Below are 19,578 nucleotides of genomic sequence, written 5' to 3'. Positions count from 1 at the left end.
AGGTCAGGGAAGGGCCCTCCACATAGCCTGCTCAGAGACTCAAAGATAAGAGAAGGTGAATGTGTGTGAGTCAGAGGAGGCAGCCTCACAGGAGAAACTGAGCTGGGGAGACAAGAGGCTGAGCCCAGTGAGGGTCATGGGCATGAGGGTCTTTCACTAATGCTCCCGAGGAAAGCATAGATGCAGAAATTCAATAATGGAGCAAGTTAAGCTGTCATCTCATCCTACATGATATTTCTGAGTCCATAGAAAGAAGTCACATAAAAGATGTGACCTACTTTCTCATTCCCCAAAGGATTACAGATGGAACTTGGATATGAGATTCACTCAAATATGACTGCAACTCATATTGATAAGACATTGTGTTCTCAGACACACCTCTAATTCTCTCAGAAAAGTTTCTCCATATCTCATCTGTCTTGGTAGCAGGCCTGTGGGGGGAGGGGTTGGGAGAAGGAAAGGTGGACAGGTGGCTGCCTGAAAGGAAGGAGAGGTCACAGACCCATGCAATTCCTATACTTGAAGTCAAAGACCAAGGGCATGAGGACAAGGACAGGAAGACAGGGATAAACACCAGTGGGTATAAACATGATTTAGAGTATTCAACTGACAGTGGCAACACATGAGCCAACAGGTGTGATGGCTGTTGGGAACAGACATGGGGACCAAGAAGAGAGCATTGTGCAGAGCCTACTTGTTCTCTTCTGTAGTCAGATCACTCTAAGAACACTGCTAAATAAGAGCCACTCAGAGAACAGTGGCCAGACGGTGCTGATAGGGAATCAGAAGCCTGGCCACATGAGGACCATGCAGGGTCCTGGAGAAGAGAAGTGTTTTTGGGGAGATATGATGGCTAATTGCAAAGATATGAAGAGCTTCCATAGCAAAGAGGGGTTGACCCTAGCTGCTGACCCAGATGGACAAGGTGGGAACTGCAGCAGATTTGGCTCAACATAAAAGTGCTGTTGTATTGATCCTGAGATGGAAGAGGGAGAGGCCACATTTCAAGCACAGGTTGGTTAACCATTTGGCAGGAGGTTGAGGGAGGAGTGCAGGATGGGTGGGGATATGTGTATGACAGTATTTTACATCTTTGCTGCCTTAAGAATTCATGTGATGAAGTTTAGGAAAAAAGGAATTCTACTCTCTAGTTTATATTTGGGAAAATTAAGATCAGATACCAGAGGAGGATCAAGTCATGGAGAGGCCAAGGGCTCTAGCCAGGATTGTAAAGTGAACCCAAGTTTTCTGGCACCACCAGAACTATTTCAGGGTGTGGACTTGATTATCCCTGGATCATACTTATGTGTATGATATTATTAGGGAATCCACATTGGCTCTGGGGAAAACCCAAGGGCAAGGCCAAACCAAGGTCACCGTTCCCATCCTTCTTCTTCTGTGCAGAAATTGGGTTGTCCCAGAAAACATGGACATGTTTTTTCTCTTCAAAAGCCTTGCCCATCTTAGTCCTGGTCAAGGAGGGAACCATGTGACTGAATTCTAGGAATATTGGAATGGAAATTCCACAGAGCAGGAGCATGAGAAATGAATGCCAAGGAAAGAACAGTTAATCAAGGAGGACCTCAGAGTCTAAATGAGAAGTCTTTTTTTTAATTAATATTTTATTGATTTTTTTTACAGAGAGGAATGGAGAAGGATAGAGAGTTAGAAACATCGATGAGAGAGAAACATCAATCAGCTGCCTCCTGCACACCTCCTACTGGGGATGTGCCATAACCAAGGTACATGCCCTTGACCGGAATCGAACCTGTGACCCTTCAGTCTGCAGGCCAACACTCTATCCACTGAGCCAAACCAGTTAGGGTTAAATGAGAAGCCTTGATGTGATATTCTGAGCCTGAGCAATGGAATCTAGCACTGAAGACACCAGAAGAGGTTTCCTGAGATCGACATTATTCCTGTTACAGACAAAGAGCAACCCCATTGGGAGCAATGAGCAATTTCCTAGTTCTTTACTATACACAAAATGCTCCCACATGCATGATCTCCTATGATTCTCCCTAGCCCTGGGAAAGGGCTGGGGAGACCACATGTGGGGGCTCTGTGGTCCTTCTAGAAACCAGAGAGCACTCAACCCCTGTTTCTGGTCAATGCTATTCCCATGAGGCAGATACTCAGAGGGAGAAGCAAGAGGGGCAGCAACAGAGAGCACAGCATTCAGGGCAACAAGACTCCCAGGGAAAGTTTGCCAGCTGCTCCTCCCTCTGAGAGGCTGTGGCCGGGCTGGGCGCTCTGGGAATCTAAATTTAATTCCACCAGCTACTCATTTACATAGATTTCAATCTGGGGACATGCTGAACAGGAGGAGCAACCATTGGCTTAATACAATTCCAACTCTGTTTGACCTAGGACAAGGTGTGCATTTCTGGGCTGGGAAAATCCTTGGTCTAAGGAAGTCTCTCAAGAATGTCACCTCACCCTCAATTACCGACAAGTTGGCCCAGGATGTGTCTTCAAATTATGAGCCATGTGCTTCAACAGTCCCATTTCAAGCACAGTGTAACCCCCATGGTTTTGAGGGACCTGCTGCCCTGGTTTTGTCAGCTTTCTGATCAGGACAGGAAACTGTATGCCTTTGGGTTGATCAACACTGTTACAAGGCTGAGTTGGGAACGTGGGATGTTGGGAAGTTCTTGAGCATGGAGGGTTGGTTCTGAATGTCTCAGTGCCAGGCCTGAAGGGTGGGTGGGGGGGCTCTGAGTGTGTGGCCCGGCTGCCACACCTGTCCCAATGTGCTTAACCTCAGGGATCATCCTCACTGCAGAGCAAGCATTCCACAGTGGAAGTAATCTCCAGTCTAGCCTCACTTCCATCCACTTCAGGTGTGCTCAGCATTCCTCCTGTATGTGATGGACCCCTAGCTTCCCTGGTACAGAATTATGGGCTCCCCTAAGGATTTTTCCCATAAGATGGCTTCCTTTCAAGGACCCAGACTTCCTTTCTGGGTCTTTCCACTGTTTCTAGTGAAGCAGGGGCTTGTTCTAAAGCTTTTCCTGATTGTTATGTAATCGTCTGGGTCCTCCAAATGAAAGGGTGAGAGAGAATTTCCCCTCTTCTCTATCATTAACCACACTTCAGTTTCCCTGTAAGTCCTTATTTTACAGATGAGGAAACTTAGGAGGCTCAGAGAGGGCAAATGATCTACCTAGAGTTGCACAGCTACCGATTTGTAGTCCAGAGTGGTGCCTGGTGTGGCTGACCCCATGCCTCAATTTAGATAACCTGCACCATCTTTTCCTACATACTCACCTGTGCCTTCCTCCTTTCAGGCCCCTACTCTGCTCCGGCACAGCTGGTGGGTAACTCCTGGTGACCTCCTTCTTTGCTCTCTGTCCTGAACAGGCTGCCCCTAGTTCTGCGCCTCTCCCTCCTGTATAAGAAGCCTCAGCCCCTCCTCTGCTGGCTGACAGCTTTCAACATCTCACCCCGCCTCCCCATTGTTTGTGATTCTCCTTTCTGCCTTCCAGGCTTCACTTTCCCCCTCCCCTGAAATTTCTCTCTCCCACGTTCCTGGTGGAGTCCCGCAGGGCTGGGTGGCTTGTTATTGCATGTTTCCCATCAATTCTTTTTCTCAGTCCCATCCCTCAGAAAGCTCTCAAAACATCACCACACCTGCCCCTGCCATGGCCTGCCTGTGGCATCCTCATCTCTGTGATCAGTTCTGGGGTGTGTGTGTGTGTGTCCTTGGGGTTGGAGGTGCTCTGGCACTCTGTTATTCAGAACTGATGGTGGTACCCTTCAGGTGCAGGGGACCAAGTGGGAGGCTATGAGGAGAGGGGTGCTGGAAGGGCACCCAAAGACATGGAGGATTTAGTCTTGCTTTTATAAGGTTTATAGAACAATCAAAGGATCAGCAAACACACACACACACACACACACACACACACACACACACACACACACGAAAATGAGCCAGTCTATATATCAATATGCACTTGAATATGGCAGCAACTGAGATTAAATAAAGAAACCAATGGAGCAGTTGAGTGGTGTTAATCAAGGAAAACTCCCTGGAGGAGCCAGCCTGTCTGCTGCCTGTTGGAGCAGAGGAGATGTAGGCATTTGTCCTCAAGGCCTGATGGACCCAACATAGATTCAGGCCCAAATGCTCATGAATAGAAAGCTTAGGTACTCCAGAGATAGACTGTGGTAGGAGTGTGAAGGGAATTGCCAAGGCAACTGGAAGACCTTTCAGAGAAGAGAAAAGTAGAAGTAGGCTTGGAAGATGGAGAGGAATAGAGAAAAAGGGAAGAAGAGGACTGAATAGTCTGAGCAAAGCATGGGAGTGGAAAATGCAAGTGAGTGGGTGATCAGCAAATCTGTAGGTGATGCTGGTGGTGCAACAGGCCAATGACAAGAAGAGGCCCATGGGCTGAACCCAGACATGTACTCAGAGTTGAACAAACTTGGTTTATGAGTTGCCACCTGGGGAAACTTGGGCAAGTATTTAAGAACCCAAGTTGTCTTTTCTTTAACATGGGGCTAATGGCTACCACCTCATGGACTTTGTATGATGTTTAACTGAGATATAGCTCTTTGCACATAGTTGGTGCTTATGGATATTAGTGCCTCTTTTCTCTTTCATTTTGCCTTTATTTTATAAATTTGGAGTACACAAATAAGCCAGGAATGAGAGTGTGTAGTTAGATTTAATGTCCCACTTTTAAAAAATATGTATTTTTATTGATTCCAGAGAAGAAGAGAGAGGGAGAGAGAGATAAAAACATCAATGAGGAGAGGGAATCATTGATCGACTGCCTCCTGCATGCCCCACACTGAGGATCGAGCTCACAACTGGGGCATGTGCCCTTGACTGGAATTGAACCTGGGGCTTTTCAATCTGCAGGTCGACACTCTATCCATTGAGCCAAAACAGCTGGGGCTAATGTCCCACTTTAATATCACCACACAGCAGCCACAGTCCTGGGGACATCACAGGGATTGATGAAGTTGGTTAGCTACCAGTAGGGCAGTTTCCACCTTACTGGGTTGCATCAAAAGTAAGCAGTGGAAAGAGAGTAGGAGTCCAATTCAGAAACTGGAGGGTGCCCAGGCACTGATTGTATGACTTGGAGACATTTTTGACTTCTTGGGTCTGCCTTCTCACATCTTTGATAGGCAGGTTAGATGGTGGGAGGTCTTTGAGTTCCAGCAGTTGGGAATATTCTGTGATTCTCTGTGCACTCATTTAGGGGAACCAGTTCCATTTGCCTGTCCTTGAGCCTCTTCTCCAGTTTAGCAGGAAGAACACTTGAATTGAAACCAGAAAACTTGGGTGCTAGTCCCAGATGTGTCTTTTCCTATCTGGAGTGCCTAAGCAAGTCATTTAATTTCTCTGATCCTCAGTTTTCTGTTTTGTGAAAACAGCTTGACTGCCTGGTTCTCAAGGCTCTTATCAGAATAGTGTTTGTGTATGTTTTTGTTGAGATGAACTATGAAAATGTAAGCTGATGGTGATTTTTACGTCTTCTTGTTCCTTCTAGTCCTTGTCTCTCTCCCTCCTCATGGTGGCAGCTAGAGTAAGTTTTTCAGCTCTGTAGATTGTATATCAATTACCTGACCATCAACCTCTAATTTCTCTCTCTGTTAGTTTCTTAGTTTGTGGAATCACTGCAAAGATCTGTTGTTGGCTGGCATAGGTGAAAGAATGAATACACACATGCATGCAAACACATATGCACATCCCTCCAAAGTGCTAAAAGGAATCAGTTGCACAGGGTGATATGGCTCATGAGGGAGTATGCTGAACTAAAAGGATTTTGATTGCCTGTCAGAAGATTGTTAGGCAACAGTCATTACCACACCAAGATCATCTTATGTCTCATTGTTTCTAGTCAAGAACAAGATCTGGATTACTCATTCTCTATCGAGAGGGTTGGTTTAGCAGCCCAAGGATGTTAGTGTTAAGGAAGTTTCAGACAACAGTGCCATGGAGATGGCAGGGAAGGAGGGGGAGCAGTGGAGTAGTGAGGGGCACTTTCTGGAGGAGGGTACAGGACAAAAACTGTGGGAGAAGAGAAGGGACAAGGCTCAGTGGCTGGAGGGGTCTGACACTCAGCTTTCCTGGTTCAGAACCACAGGGTGACAGGGCCAGATGGTCTTCACAAACTCCTCTTCCCCTGCATATCTTGTATTACACAGTGGAGGCCCCATCTAGGTCTGCAATGGACCACTTAGAGTTGCTCAGAGCCAGCTGAGGTTAGCAGTGGCTTCTCCTCACTGAGTCTCCAATTCTGTGTTTACATGCAAGTGTGAGAAGCATGCCAGGCATCTAAGAAGTCTGAGAATGAAAGTCTGTGTGGGGTTTGGGTCTTTCCAGATCTCAATGCCACTACTACCTATTAAGGTTGATCAAATGCTGCTCTCCAGGAAGGATCCTGGGGTTTCTTGGCCCATCCATTGTAATGCATGCTGGGTACCCTTGCACCTGGACAGAAGCAAAATCTCCCCATGAACTCAGTGCTTCCAATCTCTTCTTCTCAGAGTGAATTGAGGAACATTTTTCAAGCACATGCATGTATCTGGAGCCAAGGACTCAAAGGGATAAAATGGGCTTCCTGCTGCTGGAGGTCTCTGCAGTGAGACAGCCTCCCAAGCTATCTGGCTTTACACAAAGTGAGGAGCACAGCCCCAATTCAGTGCTGTGCTGTCATACAACACGCTGGTTAGGATCCTGCACATGGTAGCTCAGTATCCTTTGCTCACATTCCATCTGGGTAAACTTGGGGCAAATTATTCAACCTCTGTTTCCTCATTTAAAAAATGGATAGCATAACAGCATTTATCTCAAAGTTGTGAAAATTAAGTTAATATATATATGTAGAACAGTGCCTGGCCTGAGGTCAGTTTTCAATGCATGTTAACTATTATTATTATTATTATTATTATTATTATTATTATTGCCATTACTGTTGTCCAGAAACAATTTTGCCTTCTAAGATCAGGCTTTCCAGACTCCTTTCAGACCTACATTCATCTCTCCATATAGTCTAGTGTGAGACTTGAACCACCTGTCAAGTCCTCCTTCCACCCCTTTGCTTTACAAAATGTATGAAATAGCTTCTATCTGCTACCTCACTGCTGTATATGTTTTTCAATGGCCATGTGCATGCCATCTGTTTGCATCTGTTTTTTGTTGCTGGTGTCTCTGTCTCCTGCCATGGCCTATCTTTGAGGAAAAGGAACAACTGGAAAACTTAGAACGAACATGTCTTTCCCTTCTGGTCCTTCCAGATCACCTACCCACCCTCCCCCCATCCTTTTCAATGAAAGCTTCTCTTCCTCTAATATTAATGCAGTGCATTTATAAAGCCAATATTTAATAAAAATAGCTCTTTTTTTTTGATTGCTCACTTATTCAAGTCTGGCTTTGTGTCATGAGATAAAATTTGGTGAGCTCTGGAGTTTGGAGGGCAGATCTCAGAACCCAGCTGGAGAGTTCCTTCTGAGATCAAGAATGGAGAATTGCACCTGCCACGCCTGAGGAGAGTGCCTTAGTAGCTTACAAGGGCAAGGCAAGAATGGGAACTTGCATATTTTTGTGACAGGAGGTTATGAAATCCTATCAAGAAGCACCAGGTAACAGATGTAGGGTCCTTTTTTCACAAAGTCGCAAGCACCTGAAGAAAGATTTTGTCCGATAAAATAATTGCCACATGAGCAATCTTGCTTGCACAGCAATTTTGAGAGCCATTCTGGGAGTGAGCGGTGTAGTGTTTATTGTATTGTTGAGGCTCGTAAAAATCTTGTATGGCTGCAGGCAAGCCAAACCCTTGAGTAGCACTGCATCCCGCTGACTCGAGGACCAAGCCCAATCACTCCCTTGTATATAAGGGGAAGTCTCTGTGCTTGGAGTAGAGGAGTGTTAGCTCCTTCCCTTTCTCTACTTTGCTCCTACTCTCTTTAAGTCAACATGAGTCGCCACTTTAGTTCCAGGTCTGGGTACCGGAGTGGAGGAGGCTTCAGCTGTGGCTCTGCTGGGGTAGTCAGCTTACAACGTAGGACCACTAGCAGCTCTGTGCGTCGGAGTGGAGGAGGTGGTGGGAGATTTTCAGGTGGAGGATGTGGTGGAGGAGGTGCCGGTGGTGGCTTTGGAAGTCGAAGTCTTGTTAACCTTGGTGGCAGTAAAAGTATCTCCATTAGTGTGGCTAGAGGAGGTGGACGTAGTGGTTTTGGTGGTGGCTATGGCAGTGGTGGCTTTGGGGGTGGTGGTTTTGGGGGTGGTGGGTTTGGTAGTGGTGGATTTGGGGGTGGTTTCGGCAGTGGTGGTTTGGGTGGTGGCTATGGCAGTGGTTTTGGTGGAGGTAGTTTTGGGGGTGGTTTTGGGCCCGTCTGCCCCCCTGGTGGCATACAGCAAGTCACCATCAACCAGAGCCTTCTGCAACCCCTCCATGTGGAGATTGACCCTGAGATCCAAAAAGTAAAGTCTCAAGAAAGGGAGCAAATCAAGTCACTCAACAACCAATTTGCCTCCTTCATTGACAAGGTGAGTTTACCTGCTCTGTGCACTGGAAGAGCTGCTCCTGGTCCATTTGAGAGTGGCGCAGCCAAGACATGTTTGGGTTTGAGCCTCAATTTTCTGTGTTTAGATGACTAAAACGGTGTTTTATAGAATTGTTTTCTACAAGATGAGTTAGAAGTATGCCTGTGAATGATGCTAATAACTAAACTCTCTTGGACAAAGGGGTCTAGGGTCTACATAACGTGGGTCAATTTGACATCACCTTGAAGTGTTTTTTAATTCAGCTCTTGAGCTGAATTGGGATTCACATATGTTGAATGAAGATAACAAAGTGGGGCTAACTCAACGTTTTAGGGTGCAAATGAGAACCCTGGAAAAGTCTTCCAAACCATAAAAAGAGAGTTGAGTGTAAACAGAGGCATTGGATATTGTAGCAGAAGGTATGTAGTCAGTGCCAAACATGTTTTGCTGCCAGAAGGGGAGGTCCGCCTTCTGAAAATTTTACATTGGTACCATATCAGGGTGGAGATTTTTTTGTACTTATATTTCCAAGTATCTGCTCTGAAAAAGAATGTAAACCATTTTTTTAAACATTTTGCTCATTCATCAATAATAATGTCAACTCAAGTTATCCACAATAAATTTGGAATTCAATTTTTGATTTTTCCAATACATATTTGAACTGTGTGTATGTTCAGGAAATGCAAACCAATTTTTATGGTAATTGGCCTAAAAAATTGGAAGGCAAATCTCTTAAGTGTCATGTATCTATTTCAAAGTGCAGTTGCAGTGATTTTACATGTGCTTTGCTATTTGGTTTTTGTGTAGCTACTCTCCTAAAGTTCCAACTGAAATAGTACTATGATTACCATCCTCAGGGAAATTAAAGCTTCACTGAATTAACAGTTAGGTGGGTTTTGTTTTGAAGATGATGCTAACTTGATCATCTTTTTTTTTCAATTTTTCTGTTCATCATGGCCAGGAAAACAAGAATCACAGTAAGGTTTGGGCCTTGCTATGTGGTAGCCCTTGGTGCTCAGTGGCCAGAGGCCTCCACTTCTGTATCAGTGGGTAATGGGGTTTTGTCTTCTTAGGTGCGGTTCCTGGAGCAGCAGAACCAGGTGCTGCAAACAAAATGGGAGCTGCTGCAGCAGATAAATACCTCCACCAGGACCCACGACTTAACCCCCTACTTTGAGTCATACATCAACAGTCTTAGAAACAGAATGGACCAACTGAAGGGCGATCAATCTCGAATGGATTCAGAACTGAAGAACATGCAAGATCTGGTGGAAGATTACCGGAACAAGTAAGGAAACCTGGCTGGGCAATTTTTGACTTTTGCTCTAAATATTTCCAGAAAGTGGCAAGCTAAGACTATGAAGAGAATGTAACAATGTATTTTCTTAGGTGAGAGGTAAATCAATTTGGCATTTTTTGAAATCTTCATTTTCTTAGAATCTGGAAATTCTTTAATGGTTTTATTGCTCAGAAGAAAGGGGTGGCCAGAATGTCCCAGGCTAGTAACAGAAAAGCAGTGAGAAGCAGTGCTAGCTTTAGTCTAGAAAGCGAAACTTCAGGCCTCTCCTTCTCTGAATCTCCTATTCACTTCTGATTTCCTTGCAGATACGAGGAAGAGATCAACAAACGGACAAATGCAGAGAATGAATTTGTGACCATCAAGAAGGTCAGCAAATTCCGTAGGGTGGACCTTACATCTAAAATAAACAATAGAACAGGGTCTTTAATTACTAGGCAGAAAGGAGCCATGATGTGGAGAAGCAGGTAGTGGGCCTGATGACTATCTGAAGTAGAGTTTTCCTTCCACATTGTCATGGACCTGGACTTATTCAGGTTCCCCGCTTCTCCAGAGCCCTCACTACTTCATGTAGCAAGTGGGGAGGCAAGTTCTCAGCAAATCAGGCAAGCTCCTTTGTGATTGTGATCCCAGGGGTGGGGCAATGTAGGGATTCCGATCCACCTGTGATATAAAGGTGTGGAACAGATCCCAAACACCTTTTCTACTTGGAAAATCCCCTCACAGTTAGTGAGAGTGATTTGCCCTGGAAAGACTATGACTTCATACTGCTATTGCTCCTCTAGGATGTAGATGCTGCTTATATGGCCAAGGTGGAACTCCAGGCCAAAGTTGACAACTTGCGCCAGGAAATTGATTTCTTCACAGCACTCTACCAAATGGTAAGCCCTCTAATTTCAACCACGTTTACCAAGCGGAGAACTTTAAGCCTGAACCCGCCACTATCCAGAAGGATAGAGATGTATCTTCCATCTCTTGAAACATCCCTCTAAGTTGTTCTCTGTTTTAACACTGTAAGACTCACTGAACTATTTTGTCTTGCAGGAGCTGTCTCAGATGCAGACTCATATCAGTGACACCAATGTCATCCTCTCCATGGACAATAACCGCAGCCTGGACTTGGACAGCATCATCGCTGAGGTCAAGAACCAGTATGAGGAGATTGCCCAGAGGAGCAAGGCCGAGGCTGAGGCCCTGTACCAGACCAAGGTGAATGGGTTGGATGTCTGGCCAGTTTTCCTGAAAAGTCTTGTTTTGCTATCCCGTGTTTTCTCTTATATTTGTGTGCATGAGCCAGGGTATATGCTCTGTCACATTAATTGACTTTGCCCATCATCTTTAGTATGAAGAGCTCCAGATCACTGCTGGCCAACATGGGGACAATTTGAAAACCTCAAAGATGGAGATTTCTGAGCTGAATCGGATAATCCAGAGACTTAGAGCTGAAATCAACAGTGTAAAGAAGCAGGTACTTGCTTCTTCTTTTTACTTAAGAGGTGGTGAGTGAGAGAAAAGGCAGCCAAGAGGTTTCAGGTGAGGCATTTAGAAGAATACCCAGGGGCAGAGAAGCCTCGACTCAGGGCCAGGAGAGGCTGCTGCATCACCTTTAAGAGCTTTTAAGAAAAGCAACACGGTGATGTGCTAGCCAGAGGCAAGGGAATGCAGGAGGTGACTTAAGTTCTTGTGGTTCTGTTGGATCCAGAGTACTGGCCTCTCAGGGGTGGGGAGTCCATTTGTGACAAGAAGGCCAAGGTGGGATTAGGTATTAAGGGAGTGTGTAATGTGCTGGGTTCTCCTTCCTCAGATCTCTGGGCTGCAGCAGTCCATCAGCGATGCTGAGCAGCGTGGTGAGAATGCCCTCAAAGACGCCCAGAACAAGCTGAATGAGCTGGAGGACGCCCTGCACCAGGCCAAGGAGGACATGGCCCGGCTGCTGCGTGACTACCAGGAGCTGATGAACACCAAGCTGGCCCTGGATGTGGAGATTGCCACTTACAGGGCCCTCTTGGAGGGAGAGGAGAGCAGGTGAGAAAGGGACCCTGGGCAGTGTGGCTTCTTATGTGCTTCCTCCCTCGCAAGTTGACTGCTGCTGAAAGATGCCGCCACGTGACAGCAGCTTGTCCTGGGCATGGGGACAGGAAAGACACACCATGAGAAAGGAAAGACTTGGTTTCACTTTGGGAGCCAGAGTTCACACTGAGGGCTATAGTGTGGCAAGAAATGCTTTGAGATGGAGCAATTTATTCTTCATCTGGGCGGGCTCAGCTGTCATCCGGCCAAAGTCAATGCCTTTAGAATAACCTGCATTAGCTAATTAGCTCTTGTCTAATTTATTCGGAGATTTCTTCCTGTTTGTGAGAAAAATGAGAGTTGTGGGAGGCCAGCGGGGACTGGATTGGTTTCAGATCAAAGAGGAGCCCCCGTGGGGAGCTTTGGGTCAGCTGAGAGGGCCTGGGGAGGGTAATGAGGACCTCGCTTTTCTTTCTCCTCCAGGATGTCTGGAGAGTGCGCCCCGAACGTGAGCGTGTGTAAGTACAACCCAGGGGCCTGTGCAAGTTTGGCTGGGTGGGAACGCGAGATGGGATTGAAGGTAACTGAGTGTCCCCTTGCAGCGGTGAGCACCAGCCACACCAGCATCAGTGGAGGCGGTGGCCGAGGAGGAGGGGGTTTCAGCTCCGGAGGCGGTAGCTATGGTTCCGGAGGCGGCCATGGCTCCGGCGGTGGTGGTGGAGGTAGCTACGGAGGCGGCTACGGTTCTGGAGGTGGCAGCGGCGGCGGCGGCGGCAGCTACGGAGGAGGCAGCAGCGGCGGACACAGAGGCGGTTCTGGAGGGGGCGGCGGCAGCTCTGGCGGCAGGGGTTCCACCGGTGGTGGCGGAGGCGGGAGCTCCGGAGGCTGGGGATCCAGCTCTGGGGGCACGAAGACCTCTGGGGGCACGAAGACCTCCGGCGGCAGTTCCAGCGTGAAGTTTATTTCTACCAGCTATTCCCGAGGGACCCGATAAAGCGGTGTTGTCTATCCTGTTAGCTCTCCCTCTCCATCACTACCAAATATGCCTGCAAGACCAAGGCCAGCCTTACTGAGAAAAACACTGCTGGTTAGCTTGGTCCAGCCTGTTTCCCTTTCTGCTCTTTCCTTTCTGCTCTGCTTCCCAAAGAAGTTTTAAAATCAGTGACAAGCTCAGTCCCTGCTATGACCCTGCTTTGGGCTTTATCTCAGAAACAGTTCAGCCGTCACCACTGCACACATTACATTTCAATGCACCTCCTAAGTCAGCCAGAGGTGGGCAGGCTGGTTAGACCCAGGGCTTCTCCGTCCTGCAATGAATGCACATGCTCTGGACAGCTCATTTCTGTGCTATCTCTTGCAGCAAGCTCTGTGCTGCTTTGTTTTTTTTTAATGTATGGTGTCAGCCAGTTGATTGACTTTTGTGGAGAGGTCTTAAAAACTCCCGTTTCCTTGTGTTGCTGCAATAAACTGCATTTGAAATTCTCTGCGTCTCCAACTCCTTTGTTCCTGGCACTGACTATCCTGGATGGGAGGGTACTTCGTGGGAGGAAAAGAAGGCCCTAGATCCACAGGGCATATGGGGAAATTGGGACACATGAGGGGAGGCTGGTCAGGCAACCTGCAACTTTAAACATTTAACATTTTACTGGACATGTTCTTTTCCAGAGTGTAGATATGTCACGGAGAAATAGAGAGACCGGGGTAGCAGGTTTTGTGCATCTGAGAAGGTTTTCTTTAAAAGGGCAGTGAACAAGCAGGTTGGGCAGGAGGGGTCTGGCACTGAGAAGAGGGGAAAGTACTGCATGGAAAAGTAATTGTTCATGTGGGACAGTCAGTGATAAGAAGGGTGTGGGTAACGCAGGGTCAACAGCTACTACAGCCAGAATACGTACAGACTTTGGCCTGGGGAGTGCAGGAACCAAGAGTGGTAGTGGAGAGCTGGATATCTAGTCTCCTTCTCTTTCAGGCCACTACCACTCTCCAAAGCTCTCCTTAATCTAAGACCATTTGTGGACATATACACGGGACTTGCGAAGTAGTACAAAGGGAGAGCGTGGTTAGAAGCATGGACGTTGGGATTCACATATGCGTGGGTTTGGGTCTTACCATCATTTACTAGGTCAGTGAAAATGTACAAGTAATAGACCTCTTGCACCCAGCTTTATTATCTCTAAAATAGGGATAATACGCCTTCTTTGTGGGAATTATTGTGCAAATTGATTATGATGATTAGCACATAGTAAGCGCTCAGTGAGTCACAATTTCAACCATAATGGTGATGATGATGATGATGATGATCTGTCAATTGCAACATTGCTGTTTGGTGTCCAGGCCATTTAGTAGATGTTGCTCTAAGGAAAAAATGAACATCAGCTTCCCAGTACTTTTATGACCATGCAAAAGTCAGCTTCTTGAGGATCAGTTTTCTTGTTTCCAATTAGAAAAAATATTCTTAGCTCCAGTGTCAACTCAAGGGGAAAAGAGGATATAGATAACAAGGGTATCATGTAAGTACAACTTGGTGAACTCTCTCCCTCTCCAGTCACCCCTTCATCAGAGCTGCTTCCTGTCTGGGCTGACGTGAGAGTCTGGACAGCATGACGGTGGATAGAAAGATGGTGGACAGCAAGATGGCGGATTGATTCAAAGTTTCATTTACTGTGGTATTTAAGGGGCAGGCAAAAGAAAATAATCCACAGCTTACAGGATGTGTGGATTTTTGGACAAGTCACTTGACCATTTTGAGCCTCGGTTTTCTTGTAGGTTAAATGGGGAACAGAATATTTGTCTCTAGACATCAAGAGGATAAAATACATAATGTGAAAATAAACTGTGAATGTGTTATACAGAAGTAGTTAAGTGAAATTTAAAAGGAGTGATAATGAAGTGAAAGGCAGTGGTTGGCTGTCAGGGACCACCAAGAAGGAAAGTAACTTGATCTCGTCACTGTGGCCCAGTGACAGCTCCGTAGGGACATAAAATTAATTTTCTTTTTTAAAAAAATAAAAGCATAGCATTTCTTTAAAAATGTTTTTACTGATTTTCAGAGAGGAAGGGAGAGGGAGAGAGGGATAGAAACATCAATGATGAGAAAGAATCATTGATCAACTGCCTCCTGTACGCCCCCTACTGGGGATCAAGCCTGAAACCCCAGGCATGTGCCCTGAGTGGAAATCGAATCAGTGACATCCTGGTTCCTGGTTTGACACTCAACCGCTGAGCCACACTGGCGTGTCAAAATTGATTTTCTCAATGTACTCAAGCTGAATCTGCTCTGCAGGACAAATATTTGTGAACCAAACACGTAAGAGAGGGATGTGTGAACCATAATGTCCATGTGTTAGCTTGTGGGGGAACTTACAGTTTCAGTGACTGAAATACCAGAGCCTCCCCATCCTGTTATCAATGTACCTGAGAAACTGAATAAGCCACAAAAGGAAGATTTAGAACAGTGGGAATTGGGTGCCTCGAGGGAGAGAGATGGTTTATCTTTTTCATAGGTGAGTAAGCCTTTAGGGCCACCAGATTCAGCACCTGGGACACTGTTGAATGAACAGTGATGTATTCTAGTACTATGACATACACATTTTCTAAATTCTTTCTAAGGTCACAACTTTCTTTAGTCACATTTCAGTATTGGGAATATTCCTGCTCTTCTTGTTTGGACTTGGGTTTTCTTTTCTTTTTTCCTCTTTCTGTTAACCTTCATCTGAGGATATTTTCCCATTGATTTTTAGAGAGAGAGTGGGAAGGGGAGAGACAGATAGAGAGAGAGACATTGATGCGAGAAAGACACATTGATTGGTTGCCTCCTGCACATGCCTTGACCAGGGCCTGCAACCAAGGTATGTGCCCTTGACCGGAATCAAACCCAGGACCCTTCAGTCCATAGGCTGACACTCTATCCACTGAGCCAAACCAGCTGGAGTGGACTTGGGTTTTCTTAATAAGATCATACATGAAACAGAGATCACTATAATTTACAGTGAAACTTATCAAAACTTGTAAGGTCACTAGGACCAAATGAAAACCCTGTATAAGTCAGTATATAATGTAAAACTAAATTAAGATCAAATGACAAAATACATTACTAGAAATACAGTAAATGAAAAATCTTGATTCAATTCAGTTCAACGCATGGTTCCTGCACACATACCATGTGTCAGGGATAAGGCTGAACATTGGGTACTATGATGAGTGTGACATGGTCTTGTTCCTAAAGAGCTTAGAGACTTGGGTGATGGAGACTATGAAAACATGTTATTACAATGCACATGACCCATGCAATGACAGAAACATACACAAGGCATAGAAATGGTACATACTGATGTGAGGGTGATTAAAAGTGATGCCTGGCAGGGTTTTAAAGAATAAATAGGAGTTTGTCAGACAGACAAGGACATTTAAGGCAGAGAAGGACACTTCACACAGAAAGAATAATATGCATAAAGACATGAAAGAACAAAACTACATAAAGTATTTTGTCATCTGAAGGAACCTGAGTAAATGCAAGAAATGAGGATGAAGACTTAGATCTAATAAAAAAGTCCTTGTAGGCCTTCATTGTAGTCTGGACTATAGTGTATGGGTCAGAAGTTCTCAGATGGGATTTTGGGACTTACTGGCTTATTACAACCTATATATACTGGATCAATGAGAGGGAAGGGGGTTGCTTCACTCATATTGGAATAAGAATTGAGCATGAACCACAGTTTGGCTTGTACTGAAGTATTCCCTAAGAAATTTGGACTGCCTATGGGAGATCTGCCCAGGGAAATGTCATTTTTTTTTTCAGGCATTTTAATGGCTGAAACAGCTGTGATAGGTAAGGAAGAGCCAGTAAAGGAATTTAATAGAAGAGTGACTTGGTCAGTTTTGTGTTTTAGGGGAATCACTCAGGTCAGATTGGAGGAGTCCATATTGGAGCTAAAAGACTTGTTAGGAGATTATTGCAAAGGTGCAGGCAAAAGGTGATCAAAATTTGCACTTTAGTTCAACTCCTTAGAGGTGGTAGAGTGGCCAGAAATGAGAATGAGGATATACATTCTAGAGATAGTTAAGAGTCAAGTCATTAAGACTTGGTGATGGATTGAATGCTGACTGGGTGGGGTGAGGCAAAAGGAAGAGTCTAAGGTGGTTCCATGTTCCTGGCTTGAGTAATAACAGAGAATATAGCAAGAGGGCTTGTGGGGAGAAACGATGAGTTAGTTCTTTTGAGGTGTCTCTTCTCTATTCATACAATTATTGGGGTTAAACATGTACACTGAAGAATCACCAAAAATTAAAATTTAGAGAAAACCATCAGATAACTCAGGAAGTAGGCTAGGGGAAGAATTGGATGGAGAGAACTCAAGCAATAAACCAATGGTAATTTTTCTGGGGCTAGCCAGCCTAGATACTGAGGTCCCTCAGATTTGGTGATGACTTCTCAAAAGCTTAAACTCCAATATGTCATCTTTGGCTTTCCAGTATAGATTTGAAGCTTGGTGCTTATCTAACTAATAATATTCTGAAGGAGGGAAATCCACAAGCACAAGTATGATAAAATTCTCCTATTTCCCAACACCGAGTTCCATTTCTCTGTGACAACCATTGTTTCTTGGGTACCCTTCCAAAGGTATCTATACACACGCAAGCAATAAAGTACATATGTATTTATTATCCTTTCTCAGTTGTCCTTCCACCCTGGCCTTTCCACCCCACCAGACATGACTGTCTCCACTCAATTGGGATTTGAATTGCACATTCTTCAGCAGATAAGCCTTTGGAATCTGGCTGTGGCTTCTGCCAACATGGCACAGCCTATGACCCAACCTCAGCATTTTTCCCTAACTTTAAGATATCTGCACACATCTCTTCTCCTTGGGTCTAGACCCATGTGTCTCTCTCCTAGAGTCTCAGCTATAAGGATAGAATCCTTCCCTCCGCCCATTGGCCTTGGGGCTCCCTTTGGGCTGCTCTTCCCCCTTGAATGGCCACAATGCTGCAGCCATCAGTTTGGTGGCCAGTCTTTCTTCTACATCTAGCCAAAATTTCTTTCCATAACTGAGAGATCTTGGATCCGTCTAACTTTAGAGAAGAACAAACTTTCTGCCTTCTTCCCTCTCTACACACTAACTGTCTCCTCTCCCCAAATTCCAGGCCCAAGACAACCATCTAGTGCCCCTAGGAAAACAGTAGAATCCAACAACTCCTGTAACCTTTGCTTCTCAGAGCCTAGTTCAGTTTAGCTCCATTCCACCATCCCACTCTTTCCTTTGGGAGAGGGTCTTCACTAGGCTTAAAGGGCTGTTCACTAGCTCATTGGAGAGAGAATTCCAGGAGATGATCTTGAACCAGAGCCTATGGTTTCATATGGAATTTTAGGAACCAAGTCCACAAGACATATGCCACTGGCATGGGAAACTTCTATTGGTCCCTTGGAGGAACTATGAAGAATTCTCATATGACTGCCCAATTCTATTAAAAACATGTATGAAAATTTTAACAGGGACTTTGATGAATCATTCTTTTAAAAAAGAATATTCTTTCTTTAGGTCTTGGTTCTTTAGGTCTAGGTTAGTAATTATAAAGATATAAGTTTCATTGACCTGTTTTATGACAAAAATTAAAGTAACAACACCCCTTTACTGCCAAGAAAAGAAAAACAGATGGTATACCTTACAATCACATATAATTTAAAAATATCAACACAAAAGGGAAAAATAGTGGTAATAATCTATATATATAAAGAGCCAGGGTCGTAACATCCAAAATGACCAAAGGCTCAACTGAATGCGAGGCTGTGCTCGCAGCAGGCGAGCAGGCTGAACTGCTGACTGTTTGGAGAGAGAGAGAGAGGCGGGGCTGATCAGCAGTGGCAGCGGCTGCTGGCGAGGCTCAGAGAGAGAAGCAAGGTGATCAAACCCTGCTTCTCTCTCTGGGCCTCGCCAGCAATCAAGCTTCTTTCTCTCTCCCAGAGGTCAGCAGTTCAGCCTGCTCACCAGCAGCCTGGGTGACTGCTGATCAGCCCTGCCTCTATGATCAGGCCCAGAGATAGGCCTGGAGATGCTGAATGGCATAGAAACTGACCAATCAGGACCTACTCTGGGTGAACTGCGAAGGCAAAACCTAAGATAGGGGCTGAGGAGGGGCTTTAAGGGCAACAGCTGTTTGGTGTAAGGTGTAAGAAAGTCATTCAATTTTTTAATGACCAGTTTGGCAGTATAGTGCATATGGCTGGCTATCAGTCCAGATATAGGGATTATATGTTTTTGTCTGCCAAGAGCATCTCCTCCTACTGATGGGGCTTCCTCCTCCCCCCCCCCCCCATTTAAGCAATCCTATCTTACATAATAAAGAACTAATATGCTAATTAGACCAGACAGCAGAATGATTGTCCAGACAATCTTCTGGATGAAGCTGGTGCTGCGAGGGCTGGCAAAGGCAGCCAGGGCTGTGAGGGCTGAGTCCTTTGCATGAATTTTGTGCAATAGGCCTCTAGTCCTATATAATCTATCTATACTAATAAAGGGTAATATGCTAATTAGACCAGGTCACCCAGCCATCTTCCAGATGTCCAACTTTCTTCACCAAAACCATGGTGATGGGGGCTGAGGCAGAGGCAGTTAGAGGTGATCAGGCTAGCAGGGGAGGGCAGTTAGGGGTGATCAGGCAGGCAGGCAGGCAGAGTGTTTAAGGGCAATCAGTCAGGCAGGGGCAAAGTAGGGATGCAGGCTGGCAGGGGGTCAATGTAGGGGTTATCAGGCTGGCAGGGGGGCAAGGTAGG

At 45.5% G+C, this 19,578-nt stretch overlaps 1 protein-coding gene across 1 annotated transcript; it reads left to right on the top strand.

Moving 5' to 3' along the window:
* Positions 1 to 7,933: 7,933 nt before the first annotated feature.
* On the top strand, positions 7,934 to 13,137 carry KRT1 (keratin 1; the record flags this gene model as incomplete). The annotated part of the gene is made up of 9 exons (XM_079774158.1): positions 7,934 to 8,506; positions 9,577 to 9,791; positions 10,109 to 10,169; positions 10,586 to 10,681; positions 10,845 to 11,009; positions 11,143 to 11,268; positions 11,605 to 11,825; positions 12,294 to 12,328; positions 12,413 to 13,137. 9 exons carry the CDS (start codon positions 7,934 to 7,936, stop codon positions 12,802 to 12,804), a joined length of 1,884 nt encoding a protein of 627 aa, XP_079630284.1. The 3' UTR covers positions 12,805 to 13,137.
* Positions 13,138 to 19,578: the final 6,441 nt, after the last annotated feature.

This window comes from Cnephaeus nilssonii (assembly GCF_951640355.1).
Source record: "Cnephaeus nilssonii genome assembly, chromosome: 6".
NCBI classification, from domain to species: Eukaryota; Metazoa; Chordata; class Mammalia; order Chiroptera; family Vespertilionidae; genus Cnephaeus; species Cnephaeus nilssonii.
Note: the sequence above shows the minus strand (reverse complement) of the source record. Positions and strands in the feature narration are given on the sequence as shown.